Source organism: Littorina saxatilis, linkage group LG12 (assembly GCF_037325665.1).
Source record: "Littorina saxatilis isolate snail1 linkage group LG12, US_GU_Lsax_2.0, whole genome shotgun sequence".
Taxonomy (NCBI): domain Eukaryota; kingdom Metazoa; phylum Mollusca; class Gastropoda; order Littorinimorpha; family Littorinidae; genus Littorina; species Littorina saxatilis.
Window position 1 is genome coordinate 39,033,554 of NC_090256.1, and position 16,544 is coordinate 39,050,097.

General features: G+C 43.4%; 1 protein-coding gene across 1 annotated transcript in view; it reads right to left on the minus strand.

Annotated features, from left to right (window-relative positions):
• LOC138981895 (probable ATP-dependent RNA helicase DDX23) overlaps window positions 1–11,629 on the minus strand; it is a 38,663-nt gene extending 27,034 nt beyond the window's left edge. The window contains exons 1-4 of the mRNA XM_070355038.1: window positions 11,286–11,629; window positions 8,943–9,053; window positions 8,579–8,672; window positions 5,598–5,736 (exon numbers count right to left, since the gene is read on the minus strand). Coding sequence (XP_070211139.1) covers window positions 5,598–5,736; window positions 8,579–8,672; window positions 8,943–9,053; window positions 11,286–11,536 — 595 coding nt within the window. The 5' untranslated portion in view covers window positions 11,537–11,629. The remainder of the gene's footprint in view (window positions 1–5,597; window positions 5,737–8,578; window positions 8,673–8,942; window positions 9,054–11,285) is intronic.
• Window positions 11,630–16,544: the final 4,915 nt, after the last annotated feature.

Consider the following 16,544-nt stretch of genomic DNA (forward strand, 5'->3'; position numbering starts at 1 on the left):
GCGGCTGAAGAAAACAGCCAGAGTGCAAACACGTCTATCCGCTAGCGTGTTGAAGAAGGGAATGACTATACCGGCAGTATGTCCAGCGCATGCGCGGGCAGCCGGTGGGGGGAGGTAACTCCCGGGACCCGTTGTCAAGGGTTTGTTTTGTTTTGGGAGTTATCTCCCCCTGTTACCAGGGTCAGTGCTTCAATGTCTAACGCATCAAACTGAAGTTAATGCTATTTATGTGAGTTGTAGTAAGAATATGTTATTTAATCAAAAGCATTACATTTCATTTCTATTTCCTAATGAAAACAAACAGATGTTCAGATTTCCTGATCCTAGAATTGTTCACAGGTGATCTTTATGCTTTTGATTCAGCAGAGTTGCATCCCTTGTCCTATTGTTGAAGGTCTGTCTTTTCTTCTTTATTACATATAGTGGATCTGGGTTTTTTTTTTTTACTTCCTTAGTTGAAGGGAAATAATTGACAGCAGTAGTACTGTCACTACTTGTACTAAGTTGGTCAGCAAAGCTGGTGTTAACATATTTGGGAAAACGGTCTCAATGAGTATCCCTGCAGTCAATGACATAATTATATACATTTCCCAGAAACTGGATCAGTGGTACATAGCAGGCACATCAAAGGAAAAATACAGAGGGCTAGGGGGAATATGTTTGCTCTGGATGGGTGGTCAGATCAAAGGCAGATGCATTGTAAAAGCTGGTTGGCCTTGAGACCTGGGTCAATGACCGTTACTTGCAATGTGAACACAGCTGCCTGTCGAGACACTGACCTTCTTACTCGGGGTCAATGACCGAGTTTTTATCTGAGAGGAAACTGTTTTACAACATGTGAAAGTCTCTGAAGGATTGGTGAGCGCAGGATAAGATCAGAGAGGGGGTGAAGTGAATAGCGCAAAGAGGGGGGACGGAGGGGGGGTTTAACTATTTTGACTGCTGATGCAATCGCCAGCGGCTCGTGGCACTGGAGGGATGATGACACGGTCAAGTGAGGCGGAGGGGGGTAGCTGTCTAGCCAATGTGTCTGACATTGATTGATGGTAGTCCTGAGTCCTCAAAGTGGGGGTGGGGGAAGGGGGGGGGGATGAGTGGGCAGTAGAGAAGTGACAGATTTTGAGATCGCCCGCAGAGATATTTGTTCGCCGGCCGTTCCGATTGACTACGTTGCCTAACGACTTTGTACTTCAGCAACATTTGAACCCGCCCGGCGGGCGATTTCAGAGGAATTTCGAACTCGCCCGACGCGATTTGAAGTCGCCGCTGGCGAGCGGGCGAGCGCCAAAACTCACCCCTGATTTACATTTGAAGTTAACCTAAATAAGAAGTTTGAACGGGTCAAATTGAGCTTGAGGGAAAGGGAGAAAAAACAAACAGATTTCTACTAATTGCTGTATCAGTTGGCTTAAAAACATCATTTCAGCCCAGTGTGGTGAAAGACAAGGAATATTGCTTGTCTATGAGGAAGTCTCTCATTAACACACATACACACACACACAATCCATCAAGACATATCCATGCACTGTAGCCCTTGGATCTTTTCTGATTAAAAAATAACACCTGGCTTCCACACTTGACTGAATGATTAATCATGCTTCAGCATTCTTGACAGACACACACACACCCATACCTAGGGAGACAAACCTTTCTCTCAGTTCTCGTTAAAACATTCAGTCAAGTAAAACATTCAGTCATTACTTGACTGAATAAATGGTGCTCGCCCTGTGAGGACCCCCCAGGCAGGTGCAGCGCCGGGCTCCGTGCCTCAAAGGAGCCCACCCTCAGCTACTGGAGGTCCCTTCGTCTTGTCCTGTGGAGCCAGGGGACGAGCAAGGAGAGCAACTGGCCAAAAACCAAGCAAGGTCAAGGAGACCCCTGACATCAACATCATGCAATGGAATGCAGAAGGGGTCAGCAACAAGAAGGAAGAACTCGAACACTTTCTTCATAAGAACAGTATCAACATCTGCTGCTTACAGGAAACACACCTGCAAGAGGGGAAGCCGTTCAAGATCAGAGGCTACCAGGTGTTTTCAAATGGACGGAAAGGGAGAGCAAAGGGAGGAGTGATGACACTGGTGAGAAACAACATCAACGCCACTGAAGTCAAGAAACTTACAGGCGAAGCTGAGTACATAGAAGTCAAGGTCATTATCCAAGACAGCACATTTAACATCGTCAACTACTATTGCCCCGATGACAAGATGCTGTCCCTTGACACTATCCAGGTCCCAGACAGCGGCTTCCTCATCGCTGGAGACCTCAACAGCCGGTCCCAGAGTTGGGGATACAGCAACATGGACAACAGAGGAGAAGAAGTTGAAGCCTGGCAAGATGAACACCACCTTATCCTTGCAAATGACCCCACTGACACACATACCTTCTACTCGCGCCGCTGGCACACCACCACAACTCCAGACCTGGCCTTCTGCACCGATGACATCCACAGAAAGATCAGCAGAAAGGTAGAAGAACAGCTCGGAGGTAGTGACCATCGCCCAGTCGTCCTTACCATGCGTGCTAAAGCACCAGAACACTCGCAACACCCGCGATGGAACTACAAAAAGGCCCAGTGGGGCTTGTTCAGCGTACGCACCAACGAGCTGACAAAGGGCATAGAAGTTACAGATAGGAACATCAACAATGTAGTCAAAGACTTCAACAACAGTATTTCCCAGGCAGCCAAGGAGTGCATACCCAATGGCGCAAGAAAAGACTACACCCCTTACTGGACAAGTGAGCTGCAGAAGGCGCATGATGCTCTGACAGAAGCAAGAAGAGAGGCTGAAACCAACCCCAGCCAGGAGAACAACATCAAGCTCCAAGAAAGAAAAGCAAAGTTCTTGCGAACCAAGCTGGAGAGCAAAAGAAGAAGTTGGAGAGAGAAAACAGCAAGCCTCAACATGGAGAAAGACACAACAAAGCTTTGGAAACTGACAAAGGCCCCGAACGACGAAAGCACCAAAGGCCAGAAGATCACCCTGGAAAATGAAGGAAACACTCTTACAGGAAGGGCTGCCGCCAACAATTTTGCAACAGCATATGCAGCAGAAAGTAATACCACCATACCCCAGCACCGCCAGAAAGAGATACGACAGGAAGAGAAGGAAAGAACAGCAGGAGAAAATGAGGTACCAGACGCCATGCATACTGACATCAGCCTGGCAGAAATGAAGAAGGCCATCAGGAAGTTGAAGAAAAAGAAGTCTCCAGGACCTGACAACATCACAAACGAAATGCTTCAACGTCTAGGAAACACCGCGCTTCAGAAGCTACTAGATATATACAACCTCAGCTGGAAGCAAGGCCAGGTACCCCAGTGCTGGAGAGAAGCCACAATGATTCCCATCCTCAAACGTGGCAAAAACAAAAGCAAAGCCCAAAGCTACCGTCCCATCAGCTTAACAAGTTGTGTCTGTAAGACCATGGAGCGCATCATCAATCAGCGCCTACAACTCTACCTGGAGACACAGAGCATCATTGCCCCAGAGCAAGCTGGCTTCAGACAGTACAGAAGCACAGAAGATCAAACGACCCACCTCTCACAGGTCATAGAGGATGCTTTTCAGGCCAAGAAGGCTGTCCTGGCAGTGTTTATTGATCTACAGAAGGCATTCGACAAGGTCTGGAAGGATGGTCTTCAAGTAAAACTCCTACGGTGTGGCATCAGAGGCAACATGTTCCAGTGGACCAAGTCCTACCTTCACAACCGAAGAGCCAGAGTGTCGGTAAATGGTCGCTGTGGCCAGAAGGTGTTACTGAGGCAGGGAGTTCCCCAGGGAGGCGTCCTCTCCCCCTCTTTGTTCATACTCTTCATCAACGACATTGTAGCAGAACTACCAAGAGGTGTCCACGCAGCGCTTTACGCAGACGACCTGGTACTCTGGTGCAGCGAGGAGTATGCAACCACAGCAACATACAGAATACAGATCGCCCTAGAGAGTGTTGCAGCATGGGCTGAAAGCTGGTGCGTAACAATCAACAGGGAGAAGTCAACCGCCACTCTTTTCACACTGTCAACAAAAGCCAAACCTGGAAAACTTACCCTGGGAAATACTACACTAAAGTACGAAGACCAACAGACGTACCTTGGTGTCACCTTTGACAAGAAAATGACCTGGAAACCTCACATCAACCAGGCAGAGGGAAAAGCCAGAAGGAAGCTCAACATCTTAAGGAAACTGGCAGGAACTACATGGGGCGCAACTGACAAGATTCTGAAATCAGTTTACCAAGGTACTGTAAGACCACACCTCGAGTACGGGTCCAACTCTTGGATGACAGCTGCGAAGACGCATCTACAGACCCTGGACAAAGTCCAAAACCAGGCACTTCGACTAATCACAGGTGCCATGAAGACAACACCTATAGTGAAGATGGAAGAAACATCTAGCATCCCACCACTTGCCAAGAGAAGAGAGCAGAAGGCAATGCTTCAGGCCAACAAATTCAGATGCTCAGAGAACCACCCAATGAAAGAAAGGCTCCAAACGCTATCATCAGGCAGACTAAAAAGATCAAGCTTTGCTGTGGAGGCCAGAGCACTGAACAGGAAGCATCAAGAAACCCTCCCTAACCAGGTCATTCCCATCTCCTTTTCCCTCAACGCCCCACCTTGGGAAGATAGAGAAGAAACTGTCACTGTCCAAACAACAATACCCCACATCAACAACAAAGGTGAACATAGCGACCAAGCCTTGAAAGCCCTGACGTTGGCAACGCTTGAGGAAAGATACCCTGATGATGCCTGGATCCGGGTGTATACGGACGGCTCAGCCACAAATGCCGTCAAAAGTGGAGGAGCTGGGGTCCACATCCAATACCCCGGTGGAGAACGGACGGAAGAGACGCTTCCGACCGGCCTTTACTGCACCAACTACAAGGCAGAGGTATACGCTCTCATTCAGGCAGCACACACCATTGCGACAAGAGCAGACCACAACACAAATGTCGTCTTCCTAACAGACGCCCTATCTGTGCTGCAAGCCTATAACAGTGACAGTCAACCCTCATTGAAGAAGGCCCTCAACAACATCAAGAGCCTACGGACAGTGCTTCAGTGGATCCCCTCACACTGCGGCATAGAGGGAAATGAGAAAGCCGATGACCTGGCAAAATCCGGTGCAAGAAAAGAACAAGAAGACAACGCCGTGAGCCTTGCCGAGCTAAATACCATCACTAAAGCCCTGTTCCGAACCCCGGCTCAAAAAGACAGCCTTCACCTGCTCACAAGACCAGAGCAGGTTACCATCTTTAGTCTGCGAACAGGGCACAACAGGCTGAACAAACACCTCCACTCAAAGCTGAAAGTTGTGCCATCCCCGATGTGTCCCTGTGGAGAAGCAGAGCAGGACACCCACCACATCCTACAAGACTGCGGGAACTTCCAGTTGTTGAGAAGGAAGATATGGCCGGAGCCGACCCCCATCCAGGATAAGCTGTACGGCACGGCGGCGTCCCTGCAGATGACCACTACATTTCTAAATTGGACTGGTCTCCACGTGTAGCGGCAACAAGAAGAAGAAGAAGACTTGACTGAATGTAAAAATTGGCTTCTCTATCTCTCTCTCTGATATATTGTTAGTTCAACATACTCATAGAATCTTTGCTGGCCTTGAGGAAGTCCATCTGTTTCTTGCGCTCTTCGTCCATTTTCTGTCGTTGAGAGTCCGCCAGCTCCTGTCTCTTTCTCAGCGCCTCGGCCACTCGCTGCTCTTTCGTTAAGAATTTAGGCTGAAAACCAGAAATATTACAGCTACAATAACGATCACGTACACTACCAATAATCCAAAAACAGATCGCCTGCTAACGCCAACATTCCAAAATTCAGAATAAAAAAACATGAATTGTAGGTTATTGGAACGTTTAATTATTGACAAAACAAAACGTTACATTTATTAGCAAGCGAGTTTCATCTACAATTTCAAGAGAAGTTCTTTATTTGTATCATAAGTGTGTGTCTCTCTAGTTTGAAGACCACTGGGTCGACGTACTAGGAAATGCAACATTTTGTTTTGTTCAATAATCAAATGTTCCAATACTCTACAATTCTTGTGTTTTTTGGCTCACGTAAGTGTAGCCTATGCGATGCTAACTTTTGTCTGTCTGTGCGTGTGTATGTGTGTGATAGAAACTTTAACATTTGACTGAACACCGAAATACTAATTTTACCTGGTTATTATCCAAGCAACAGCTTCAAAGTATTGAAGCAATGATCAACATTTCATCGGCACGTATGTAGTTAAAGTGTGTATCCAAAGTAAACGGGTGGTGGGGGTTTTTTTTTGGGGGGGGGGGGAGGGGTAAAAAAAGCTGACTGGTTTGTGTCGTGTGTGGTATGTAGACCAGGTTAGGGGTCAAGGTTAAGTCAGATCGCGTGAAGGATTGTGGTATAGATACAGTTCTCACCCAGCTGCAGTTCGCCGATTCGGGGAAGACGATTTCACATTGTTCGGTTTCGTAGCCCCAGAAAAATAGATAAAGAAGATACCAAAGGAGATTTCCTACAGGTTGATCTGCACAGCGTGTTTCCAGTGTGTGCGCGAGGAAGCGCTGTCGAAAGAGCAGTCGATCTGGCAGTCGTGTCCCCGTAAGTAGGCTACAGACAGACAGATCTAGATCTAGTGTCTCCCACTCTTGCACCGTGTCACCTATGCTTACTGTGTGTGTGTATGTGTGACGGAGTGAATGAGTTTGTGTTACCGTTTGTCGATTTCTTACGGGAGCCTTGAAGGCTTCGCCTCTTGTTTTATCATGTAAACTACCACAAACCTGTCCAGGCTTTTAAATGAGGTACGAGCATCCTACCCAGGGATGGCCAAAACACCCGTCATATAAATACTGCACATGCAAGAACTTCTGTTGTCTGCAAAGCACTGCCATGGTCTAGTGAAATGAGAGCGAGACTCCTATATCGGACCATACAGTGTTACATTTACGCTGCAGCTTGGCTGCTTCTACTTTCACAACTGATCCCAAACCAGGATAAATGTCATCAGGTGTACCCACATACAAAAAGACTGATGCCAAAAAGAAGAAGAAAAACAAACAGTATAAGAAAGAGAAAAGATCAAACATTAAAACTCATTGTCTCCCAGGTACGGATATATCCGTACCCACTCATATGGCTCTATTTGACCAGGTACGGATATATCCGCTCAGACTGTTAGCTTCAGTCGCTTCCTGTAACGTCGATCTAACGCATGCGTTCCAGCGTGTTGATACACAGTTACTACATAGTAACTACAATTCTGAGTGACCTGCTGCAGCACAGCTGGTCTCGGCTAAAAAAAAACTTGGTCAACATAGGTGGGGTAGAAAGTGTTGAAAGAAAACTGGCTGGTGAATGTTAACAAGGAGGAGCGTGGTTGGAATTTGATAGGGAAAGAGATGGTGGGTATGTTTTGGGGGTCAAATATTTCTAAGAACATCTAGAAACAAAAAGAACATTGCTCATATCAAAACAATATCAAGTTGAGTGAAACATGCATTGCTCAGAATTTGAGTGCAACAAGCCAGACAAGACGTTAGATTGGAAGGCCTATTCATCGCTGACTGCACCCCATTGTTGATTGTGTCTCAGCTATTCTGTGTGTATAAATAAATCTGATAGTCATTCAAACTATCACTGTGTCATGATTTTTGTGTGTGGTATGTCCTGGGCTAATGACATTTCTGGCGGACTATTGACTTTCTTGAAGTTTAACTTGTCTTGCTTGCGAGTAATATCTATTAGATTTGGTTATTCCTGCTTCCACTTGGACACTTACTAAAATCAAAAGCCTGACTGCTTCCTGTGTACAGTGAGAATTTTATGCTGAATTAATTAATTGATTGACAAAGGTGTCACCTGCCAAATTAATTCAGCCAAAAATCCCACTCTGCACAGATGGTGAAGAAAATGATTTCATCTGCTATAAACCTTCTTCCTACCAACAAAGGTGTTTTCCTGTTTAATAAAATATATCTGTAAATGCCACGAAACTATCATCAGCACAGAAAGGTTAAAAAAGATATTATACCATGCAGTTCACAAACCTAAAGTTTGAAGGTCACAAATTGGTTTTTTTAAATAAAACCGCTAGCAAGACATTAGCCACTTTGTGTACAGCCTTGTTAAACAAAAGCACTAACTCAATCAATCAATCAATCAATGAGTCTTATATCGCGCATATTCCGTGGGTACAGTTCTAGGCGCTCTGCAGTGATGCCGTGTGAGATGAAATTTTATACGGCCAGTAGATTGCAGCCATTTCGGCGCATATTTACCTTTCACGGCCTATTATTCCAAGTCACACGGGTATAGGTAGACAATTATTAACTGTGCCTAAGCAATTTTGCCAGGAAAGACCCTTTTGTCAATCGTGGGATCTTTAACGTGCACACCCAATGTAGTGTACACGCAACATCAAGAGCTAACTCATTTCGCATTGTTGTTTCATCTTTTCATTTTAAGGAGACAAAAGAGCAAAATGTACAGGTGGTACGAACAGCAAAATCTGAAACACCAGGGTCTCAATAGGGGGTTCTACTAAGTACTATACACTTTTCTGTTGTTTTTTCTTCTTTGCCTTACCTTGCTCAGAGCTTCCTCTTCAGCCTTCTTCTTTGCAAGCAACTCTTCCAGTGAAAGTGGAACTTTCTTTTCTTCCTTGGACTCATGCTTGACACTGTAAAAGAGACAAATCTCATTCTTAGTCATGCCTCATGATAATGAAATACACTTTGTTTAGAGTTTCACAACATACTTTCTGTCTGTCTGTGTATTTCTCTCTCTCACACACTCACAGCCAGACCACACACACTTTTTCTCTCTCTCATGCACAAACCTCTGGCTCATGCATGTTTCAATCTGCATTCACACACATGTAATTTGATATTTTCATACTTTTTGAGTTTTAGATGTGGAAACCCAGGTTGTAAAGACAGCCATAACTTACCCCTTGTCGTCTTGTGGTGACCTAGATCTGTGTCTCTTCCGGTCTCTGCCGTCACTGCGTTGTGACCTCTCGGGACTTCGGCGACGCTCCCCTTTGCCCGGACTCCTCTTCCTGTTGACAACATTTCAAAATAAACATGGTCCTATGATGGTCAGTTGAGGATACTCCTTGACCGACTGGTCTATTACAGGGCTACTACATGTCTTTGTAACCAACTCTTTGGAATCCAAATAATCTTTCTTTCTTTATTTGGTGTTTAACGTCGTTTTCAACCATTCAAGGTTATATCGCGACGGGGAAAGGGGGGAGATGGGATAGGGGAAAGGGGGGAGATGGGATAGAGCCACTTGTTAATTGTTTCTTGTTCACAAAAGCACTAATCAAAAAATTGCTCCAGGGGCTTGCAACGTAGTACAATATATGACCTTACTGGGAGAATGCAAGTTTCCAGTACAAAGGACTTAACATTTCTTACATACTGCTTGACTAAAATCTTTACAAACATTGACTATATTCTATACAAGAAACACTTAACAAGGGTAAAAGGAGAAACAGAACCGTTAGTCGCCTCTCACGACATGCTGGGTAGCATCGGGTAAATTCTTTCTCGTCCCAACCAATATGGGACTGCCCCTAACCCGCGGGGGGTGAATCCAAATAAGATACATGCATTAAAAGCAAAAACACTGCTAACACTAACAGTAACAAGCTACTAGCTGTTCTAGTAGTACTAGTATACATAAAAAAATACTTAAAGCCCCACTACACCTCACATGAGGTTTACAGAACGATAAAATCTTTCACGAAATAAGCAAATCTAACCTTATGGAACACACTTGCAATAGCATTTCACAGCATTAAATGACAGTTTGTAGGTTATTGGAACATTTGAATGGGTATATATATTTAAACCATACAACACTTCTTGTGGTTTATTCACTCCCCCCCCCCTCCCCCCCCCCATCGTGGCCCCACTTTCCTTTTTTTTACAGACGTGATGAATTTAGTCGTCAGTTTGAGGTTTCAATGTGACTGTATCTGCAATAGCACGTTATTATGTACTTCTGAATCTTATATTATATACAACAAACGACTGCAAGTGACATGAAGTATGATGAACTGAGCGGCAGCGGTTGACTTCAAAGAAACTAGCGATATGCAGAAAATGTGTCAGCTTGAGCAATGGTAAGATGCAGCTTATGAGATGCGATTTTAGTACTGTCGCAGCAGTATGTTTTTAAGCACAATACTCGTTCTACATAGGCACAACAACAAACAATATCAAATGTTTGAAGATCTCAGTCGACTGGCATTCCAAAAAAAAGAGAAAGTTGCATGGTTTTCGGTAGCTTACTTCCCCGCCATCAAGTCGAAAGGTCTGCATCTTTACACTTACCATTCAACTGGCACGACCTTGCATGACCTGCATCCGGGATCCCTTTTTTCAAACTTTCAAAACTTCGAATTGTACTGATCTTGTCTTGATGAAATCAGAATTCTTTCATGATTTAAGAATGTTTGTCTCATATGCTGTCCATTCATTATTAAGATTTTAAAAGTTAGGTCTAAACTAGCGCCAAAACGAGGCTTCCGATTCCTTTTATAGTACATCCTTTTCTAACTGCACGAAATAAATTCTTTAAAAATGTCTCATTCTCAACGGAAAGCAGCCAGGATGTTCCTGAGCGGTAAGCATTCAAATGGAAGTATACATTTGTACTGCATGTACAAACTCGGGGAGCTCAGTGATCAGAAACAGATGGTTAAAACCAGTCTGTCACACTGTACCGTGTTTCCACGGAGTTGTAAATTTCTCAGAGCGCCGTGGGTACGGCGTTCCTACCACGCGCATATTAGAACGCCGAGCGACAGCGCATACTTTGTGCATGCTCAAAATGCGCGCCGTTGCATGGCGTTCTTGGCGACCCCACCACGTCAAATGGAGATGCCACCGCGTTGCTCCGGCGCTGTAGGAGACCCTACTGCGTGCACCTTGGCCTTCTTCATTTTTCTTGGACGCCATGCGGATGCAGCCCTAGTGTGACAGGGGTATTATGGGAGGCGGAGGGTGACTTTAAATAATGCGTTATAACATCAATATCAGACTAAGACTTATATAAACCTATATGATTTCGTCAGACTGTTATTCTAGACACAAAACTCTCAGTCTCATTTACTATATGATGGTGATGTCACTTGTCACAGTAAAGTTCTGCATGGTTTTCATTACAAAAACTGAAAAAGAACTATCTTTGGCTGACTCAGTACGCTCCATTTGTTAGGTACATGTACATGCCAAAAATGTCACTAACAACTAAGACTTGATTTTTGTTGGTCGTTTACCTTTCTCGACTCCTGGGTCGCTTGTGTTTTCCGCGGTCATCGCGGCGATCATCTCTTCCATCTCGCTCTCTTCGTTCTCTGGATCGAGAACGTTCTCGCCTATCCACTCTGTCCACTCTGTCTACTCGGGAGTCTACTCTGTCTCTCGAGCGCGACCGTTCTCGTCGTGGTTCTCTGCGTCGGGAATCGTCCATCCGGACTTCACTTTTCATCACAGGGCTTCTGGAGCGAGATCTGGGCCCTGGACCCATTCTGTGTGTGGAAGTAATCCTCTTGTGCGTTCTAAAAAGTCTTTCTTGCAAGTAAATTTCGTTCGTGCTACGATAAGGTTCTAAAGCTAACCAGCACTTCCTGTTGCTGAAACAATTGATTTTGAGAATTTGACCTGTTTGCGGACTCGTGGATTTTGTATTGTGCTCAGTCGAGGGAATGGAAAGAGATGATTTCTTTACTTTACGAGAGTAACAGAATAAGCTGTGATCTGCTCTTTAACATTTGGCCCTTGCCCTAAAGAGGGACTAATCTAATGTGGCCAAAGAGTAAATAAGACTTAATAATAATACGAGAATTTCATCGAAACGCGCACATATCATCTTACCACAAGGCGACTCAAGGAGCACTCAAGACTTGTTACGGAATAACTGAATAAAGTCATAATCCGCTAAGGATACACCTCCCCTCTCAGTCTCTCTCTTTCTCTGTTTATCTCTCTAAATGAATGACACGTTTTCCCTTTCAGTCCTGCATTTTAGCAATTCAACGCATATCCTTTGTGTTCCAATACTTTTTTTTTTTAATACTTTATATATTAAAAGTATACATATTCCGCAACAAGTCTTGAGTGCGCCTTGAGTCGTATCCTTGGCGGGTTATGACTTTATTCGGTTATTCTGCAGAAAAGACAAATGCTGGAGAAAAACCGTTCTTTTCTGCAGAATTTCTGCATGATGTCATCTTTCGCCGAAGCAGCGTTTTTCAGTTTCTGCAGCAAAACATTTTACTGCAGTAAAATTGAAATCAAGAATGCTGCAGTAAAACGGTGCTGCTGTTTACATTTTTTCTGCAGCATTTTGTACTGGCTCTTGGCGGATTATGACATTATTCAGTTATTCTGAAGAAAACCCGAAATGCTGGAGAAAAACTGTCTTTTCTGCAGCATTTCTGCATAATGTCATCTTTCGCCGAAGCAACGTTTTTTTACTGCAGTAAAACAGTTTTTCTGAAGCATAATGTTTACTTGGTTTTTTGCAGCATTATTGCGATTAACTTTTTCTTCAGAATAGTCTGTGACAGTTTTTCTGGAGAAAAACGAAGGACCTTGTAAAGTAGCGTTTGTATTCGTCGCCCCGTTTTACTGCAGCATTCTTGATTTCAATTGTACTGCAGTAAAATGTTTTGCTGCAGAAAAATCCGTTGCTTTGGTGAAAGATGACATTTTGCAGAAATGCTGCAGAAAAGATAGTTTTTCTCCAGCATTTCTGTTTTTTCTGCAGAATAACTGAATAATGCCAAAATGCTGAAGAAAAAGTGTAAACAGTTTTTCTCCAGTAAAACAACATCACCGTTTTACTGCAACATTCTTGATTTCAATTTTACTGCAGTAAAACTGTTTTACTGCAGAAAAAAACGTTGCTCTCGCGAAAGATGACATTATGCAGAAATGCTGCAGAAAAAACCCAGATTTTCTCCAGCATTTCTGTTTTTCTGCAGAATAACTGAATAAAGTCATAATCCGTTAAGGATAGAGGTGGGGAGGAGGAGAGATGTTAATTTTGTTTAGGGTAATGGAGTAAGCATACAATCGTATTTTTTTTGCATCCAACCCTCATCCGATGAGGGATTACTCTACATTACAAAATAATATACATTCATCAAACAGGTACGACGACACTGAGTGAGCCACGGGACACATACCAATACAGAGAAAGAGAGAGAGAGAGAGAGAGAGAGAGAGAGAGAGAGAGAGAGAGAGAGAGAGAGAGAGAGAGAGAGAGAGAGAGAGAGAGAGAGAGAGAGAGAGAGAGAGAGAGAGAGAGAGATCAAATCAAATCAAATCAAATCAATCAATCAAATCAAATTTTATTTTACGAGGGTTGTGGCATAAGCAATATAAACGAGCTTCTTTTCAACCAGCCCTCGCCCAGAGAGGGACTATTCTAATCTTGAATACATATATAAAATATATATATATATATTTATATATATATATATATATACATACGTAAAACAATTACAAAAGATAAGCAAGGCAGAAAAACTATTCACATGACTATATACACGTTGTAGGCTATACATACATTCTTGCGTTATGAAACACTGATGCTTTATGGACAGATATGATCAATATGAAAATAATCAGAACGAAGTCTTCCATCACTGTGACTTTTCGTAATTTGACATTAAATGTAATGAGAGGTGTTTTTTGAAAGTATTGAGACTTGTTGGGACTCGAACTGATTCCGGGAGAGAATTCCACAAAACGCTGCCAGAATAAGCTAAACTGGATTTAAAGAGATCTATCCGCGGAATGGGGACGTTGAATTTTCGGCTTGGTTTGGCTTTAAATTTTGTAATGAAAGCACTCGGTGCATGGCCGGAAAGGATTTTGTGAAGGAGCACGCCTTTATTTGATTTAAATCTTTCTTTTAAAGGCAAAATCTTAAGTTTTTTATAATCGTCGAAAACAAGACTGGATTGTTTTAATAGAACTGATTTTAGTGCTCGTCTGTGTAGACTGTACAGTGGTTTTAAAATGTTTGCACTGGCAGAGTCCCAGATGGTCGAACAATAATCCGTGATGGTTTGTATGTATGCATTATAAAATAATAACCTTGAGTGTGGATCAAGAAAGTGCTTTATTCTGTTCAACAAATATATTTTCCTCGACACGGTTTTACACAACGATCTAACATGATGGGTCCATATTATCGATATTTACTCCCAAAACTTTGTGATCTCCTACTTCCGCTATTGCATCGTTGCCAATTAATAAGGAATGAGGATTATTCTTGATGTTTTGTCTTTTTTGCCTTGTTGTAATTAACATGTATTTGGTCTTTTGGGGGTGAAGACTCATGTGGTTATATTTCGTCCAATTAATGAGATCATCTACACTGTTCTGCAATGATAAATACACTTTGTCTAATTTTTTTATCAGAAGTGTGTATGGTCGTATCATCAGCAAATAGTTCACAATCATCATTAACACTAAAAGGAAGATCGTTAATATACAGAGAGAAAAGAAGTGGCCCAAGGACAGAACCCTGGGGGACTCCATATAACACCGGTCTTTTACTTTCATAGTGGAATTCGCGCAGACGGATTGCTCTCGTCCGGCTAAGAAAGATGAGAGGAGGCATAGGGTTTGGGGTGACAATCTATACTCAGCTAATTTTAGAGAGAGAGGTGAGAGAGAGACTGACCGAGATGGAGAGAGATCGAGAGAGAGAGAGAGAGAGAGAGGGGCTAGCTGTGTGTTTGCGTGTCATTTTGATTGGTTAGTTGTTGATGTTGGTATGGTGTGGGTGGTTTGTGTAGCCTGCACTTAATGTATTTTCTTGTATTATTTATTCTATCTTCAAGCTGGATGCAACATATATATCAGTACAATATTTTCTGTTTCCTCCATATGAAACACTAACCGGCACGGTTGGCCTAGTGGTAAGGCGTCCGCCCCGGCCCCGTGATCGGGAGGTCGTGGGTTCGAACCCCGGCCGGGTCATACCTAAGACTTTAAAATTGGCAATCTAGTGGCTGCTCCGCCTGGCGTCTGGCATTATGGGGTTAGTGCTAGGACTGGTTGGTCCGGTGTCAGAATAATGTGACTGGGTGAGACATGAAGCCTGTGCTGCGACTTCTGTCTTGTGTGTGGCGCACGTTAAATGTCAAAGCAGCACCGCCCTGATATGGCTCCTCGTGGTCGGCTGGGCGTTAAGCAAACAAACAAATATGAAACACTTACTTTATTGAAAATAAACAAAAGAATGGCAAACTGCCCCATGCAGTGCCTCTAAGGAGCATCCAGAAAGACATGAGATTCCCCCAACTTCCCCGCTTTTTAGAAAATTTGCCTAGGAAGCCAGCGAGAATGCTATTTTACCCAAAGCTCTCTAACTGTAACCAGTGAGGCTAAATTTGGAAAGAAGCTCGACCGTGCGGCGAGGCAGCGGGAGCTCCAAGCATAGAAAATGTGTTTGAGGGACAGCTAATCTGGACAGATCTGCCGCTATGGATGTTCATGACAGCGACCGTGTTCAGACGTGTCTACCATGGACACAATGCTCCGTCAATGTTTTCTTGCAAAACGTTTATATCGGCTTCAAATGAACGCGAAGCTCCGATGGTGGTTTTAACAAAATGTTTTCTACGAATGTTGGTCAAAATGCGTCAGCTGCACAGAAAAATCAAAGATTGAAATCAAAGATATATTATACTACTGAGATATTACACTGTTCCGCCTCAACCAAGTTGATATGCGCCTCTTTGAGGCTTAAATTTCAATGAAGTTTGTCCCAACGTTCCAGTTGCGTAAAGAACAGCCATCAGCAAGGTTATCTCTCTTGTGCTTATCGACTGACGTGACGTTTTTGTGTTATATTCGTTGGCAGTATTTATGACAATTAAAAGTATCGTCTGCTTCAATATGCATAAAGCGCTACGTGTATTTTCTGTCGTATTAAACTGAAACACATCAATAAATTTAATTTTGTAAAATGTTGTTAATCAAGGGAGCTAATACGACTGTTCTCAAACAACGCTCAGTTGGGTCCCCTTTCGTTTAGTTTGTTGAACAAACGCACAACAAAAACTTGTCTCCCACAGAAAACAAAATTCAGTGTCTTTTTTGGTCGATTTCTTTTGAAAACTTTCATGCGCTATGGAGGTTGCAAAAATACGTTATAATGCACCTTTGTATTTTTATGAACACATGATACTAAAAACAACCTTTTTTTCCCCCAAAGAAAACACAGGTGCACGTCAGCTGCAAAAGCACACCAAATTAGAAAGGAAGATATTCACCTGATTCAAGTCAGCGTTGAAAGTAACGGTACATACAGTGAGGCCTCTCCTATGAGAGGACACCTCCCATGAATAAAGGACACCTTCTCTTGTCCCAACTATGTCCATTATTTTGACCCAAAATAATATACTTTTCCGGACAGGCTACCTGCAATGAAGGGACTGGTACAAAGGGTGTCCTTTCATCGCAGGTACAGTGGAACCTCCTTTTTAAGACCCCCAATTTAAGACTCCCTCCCT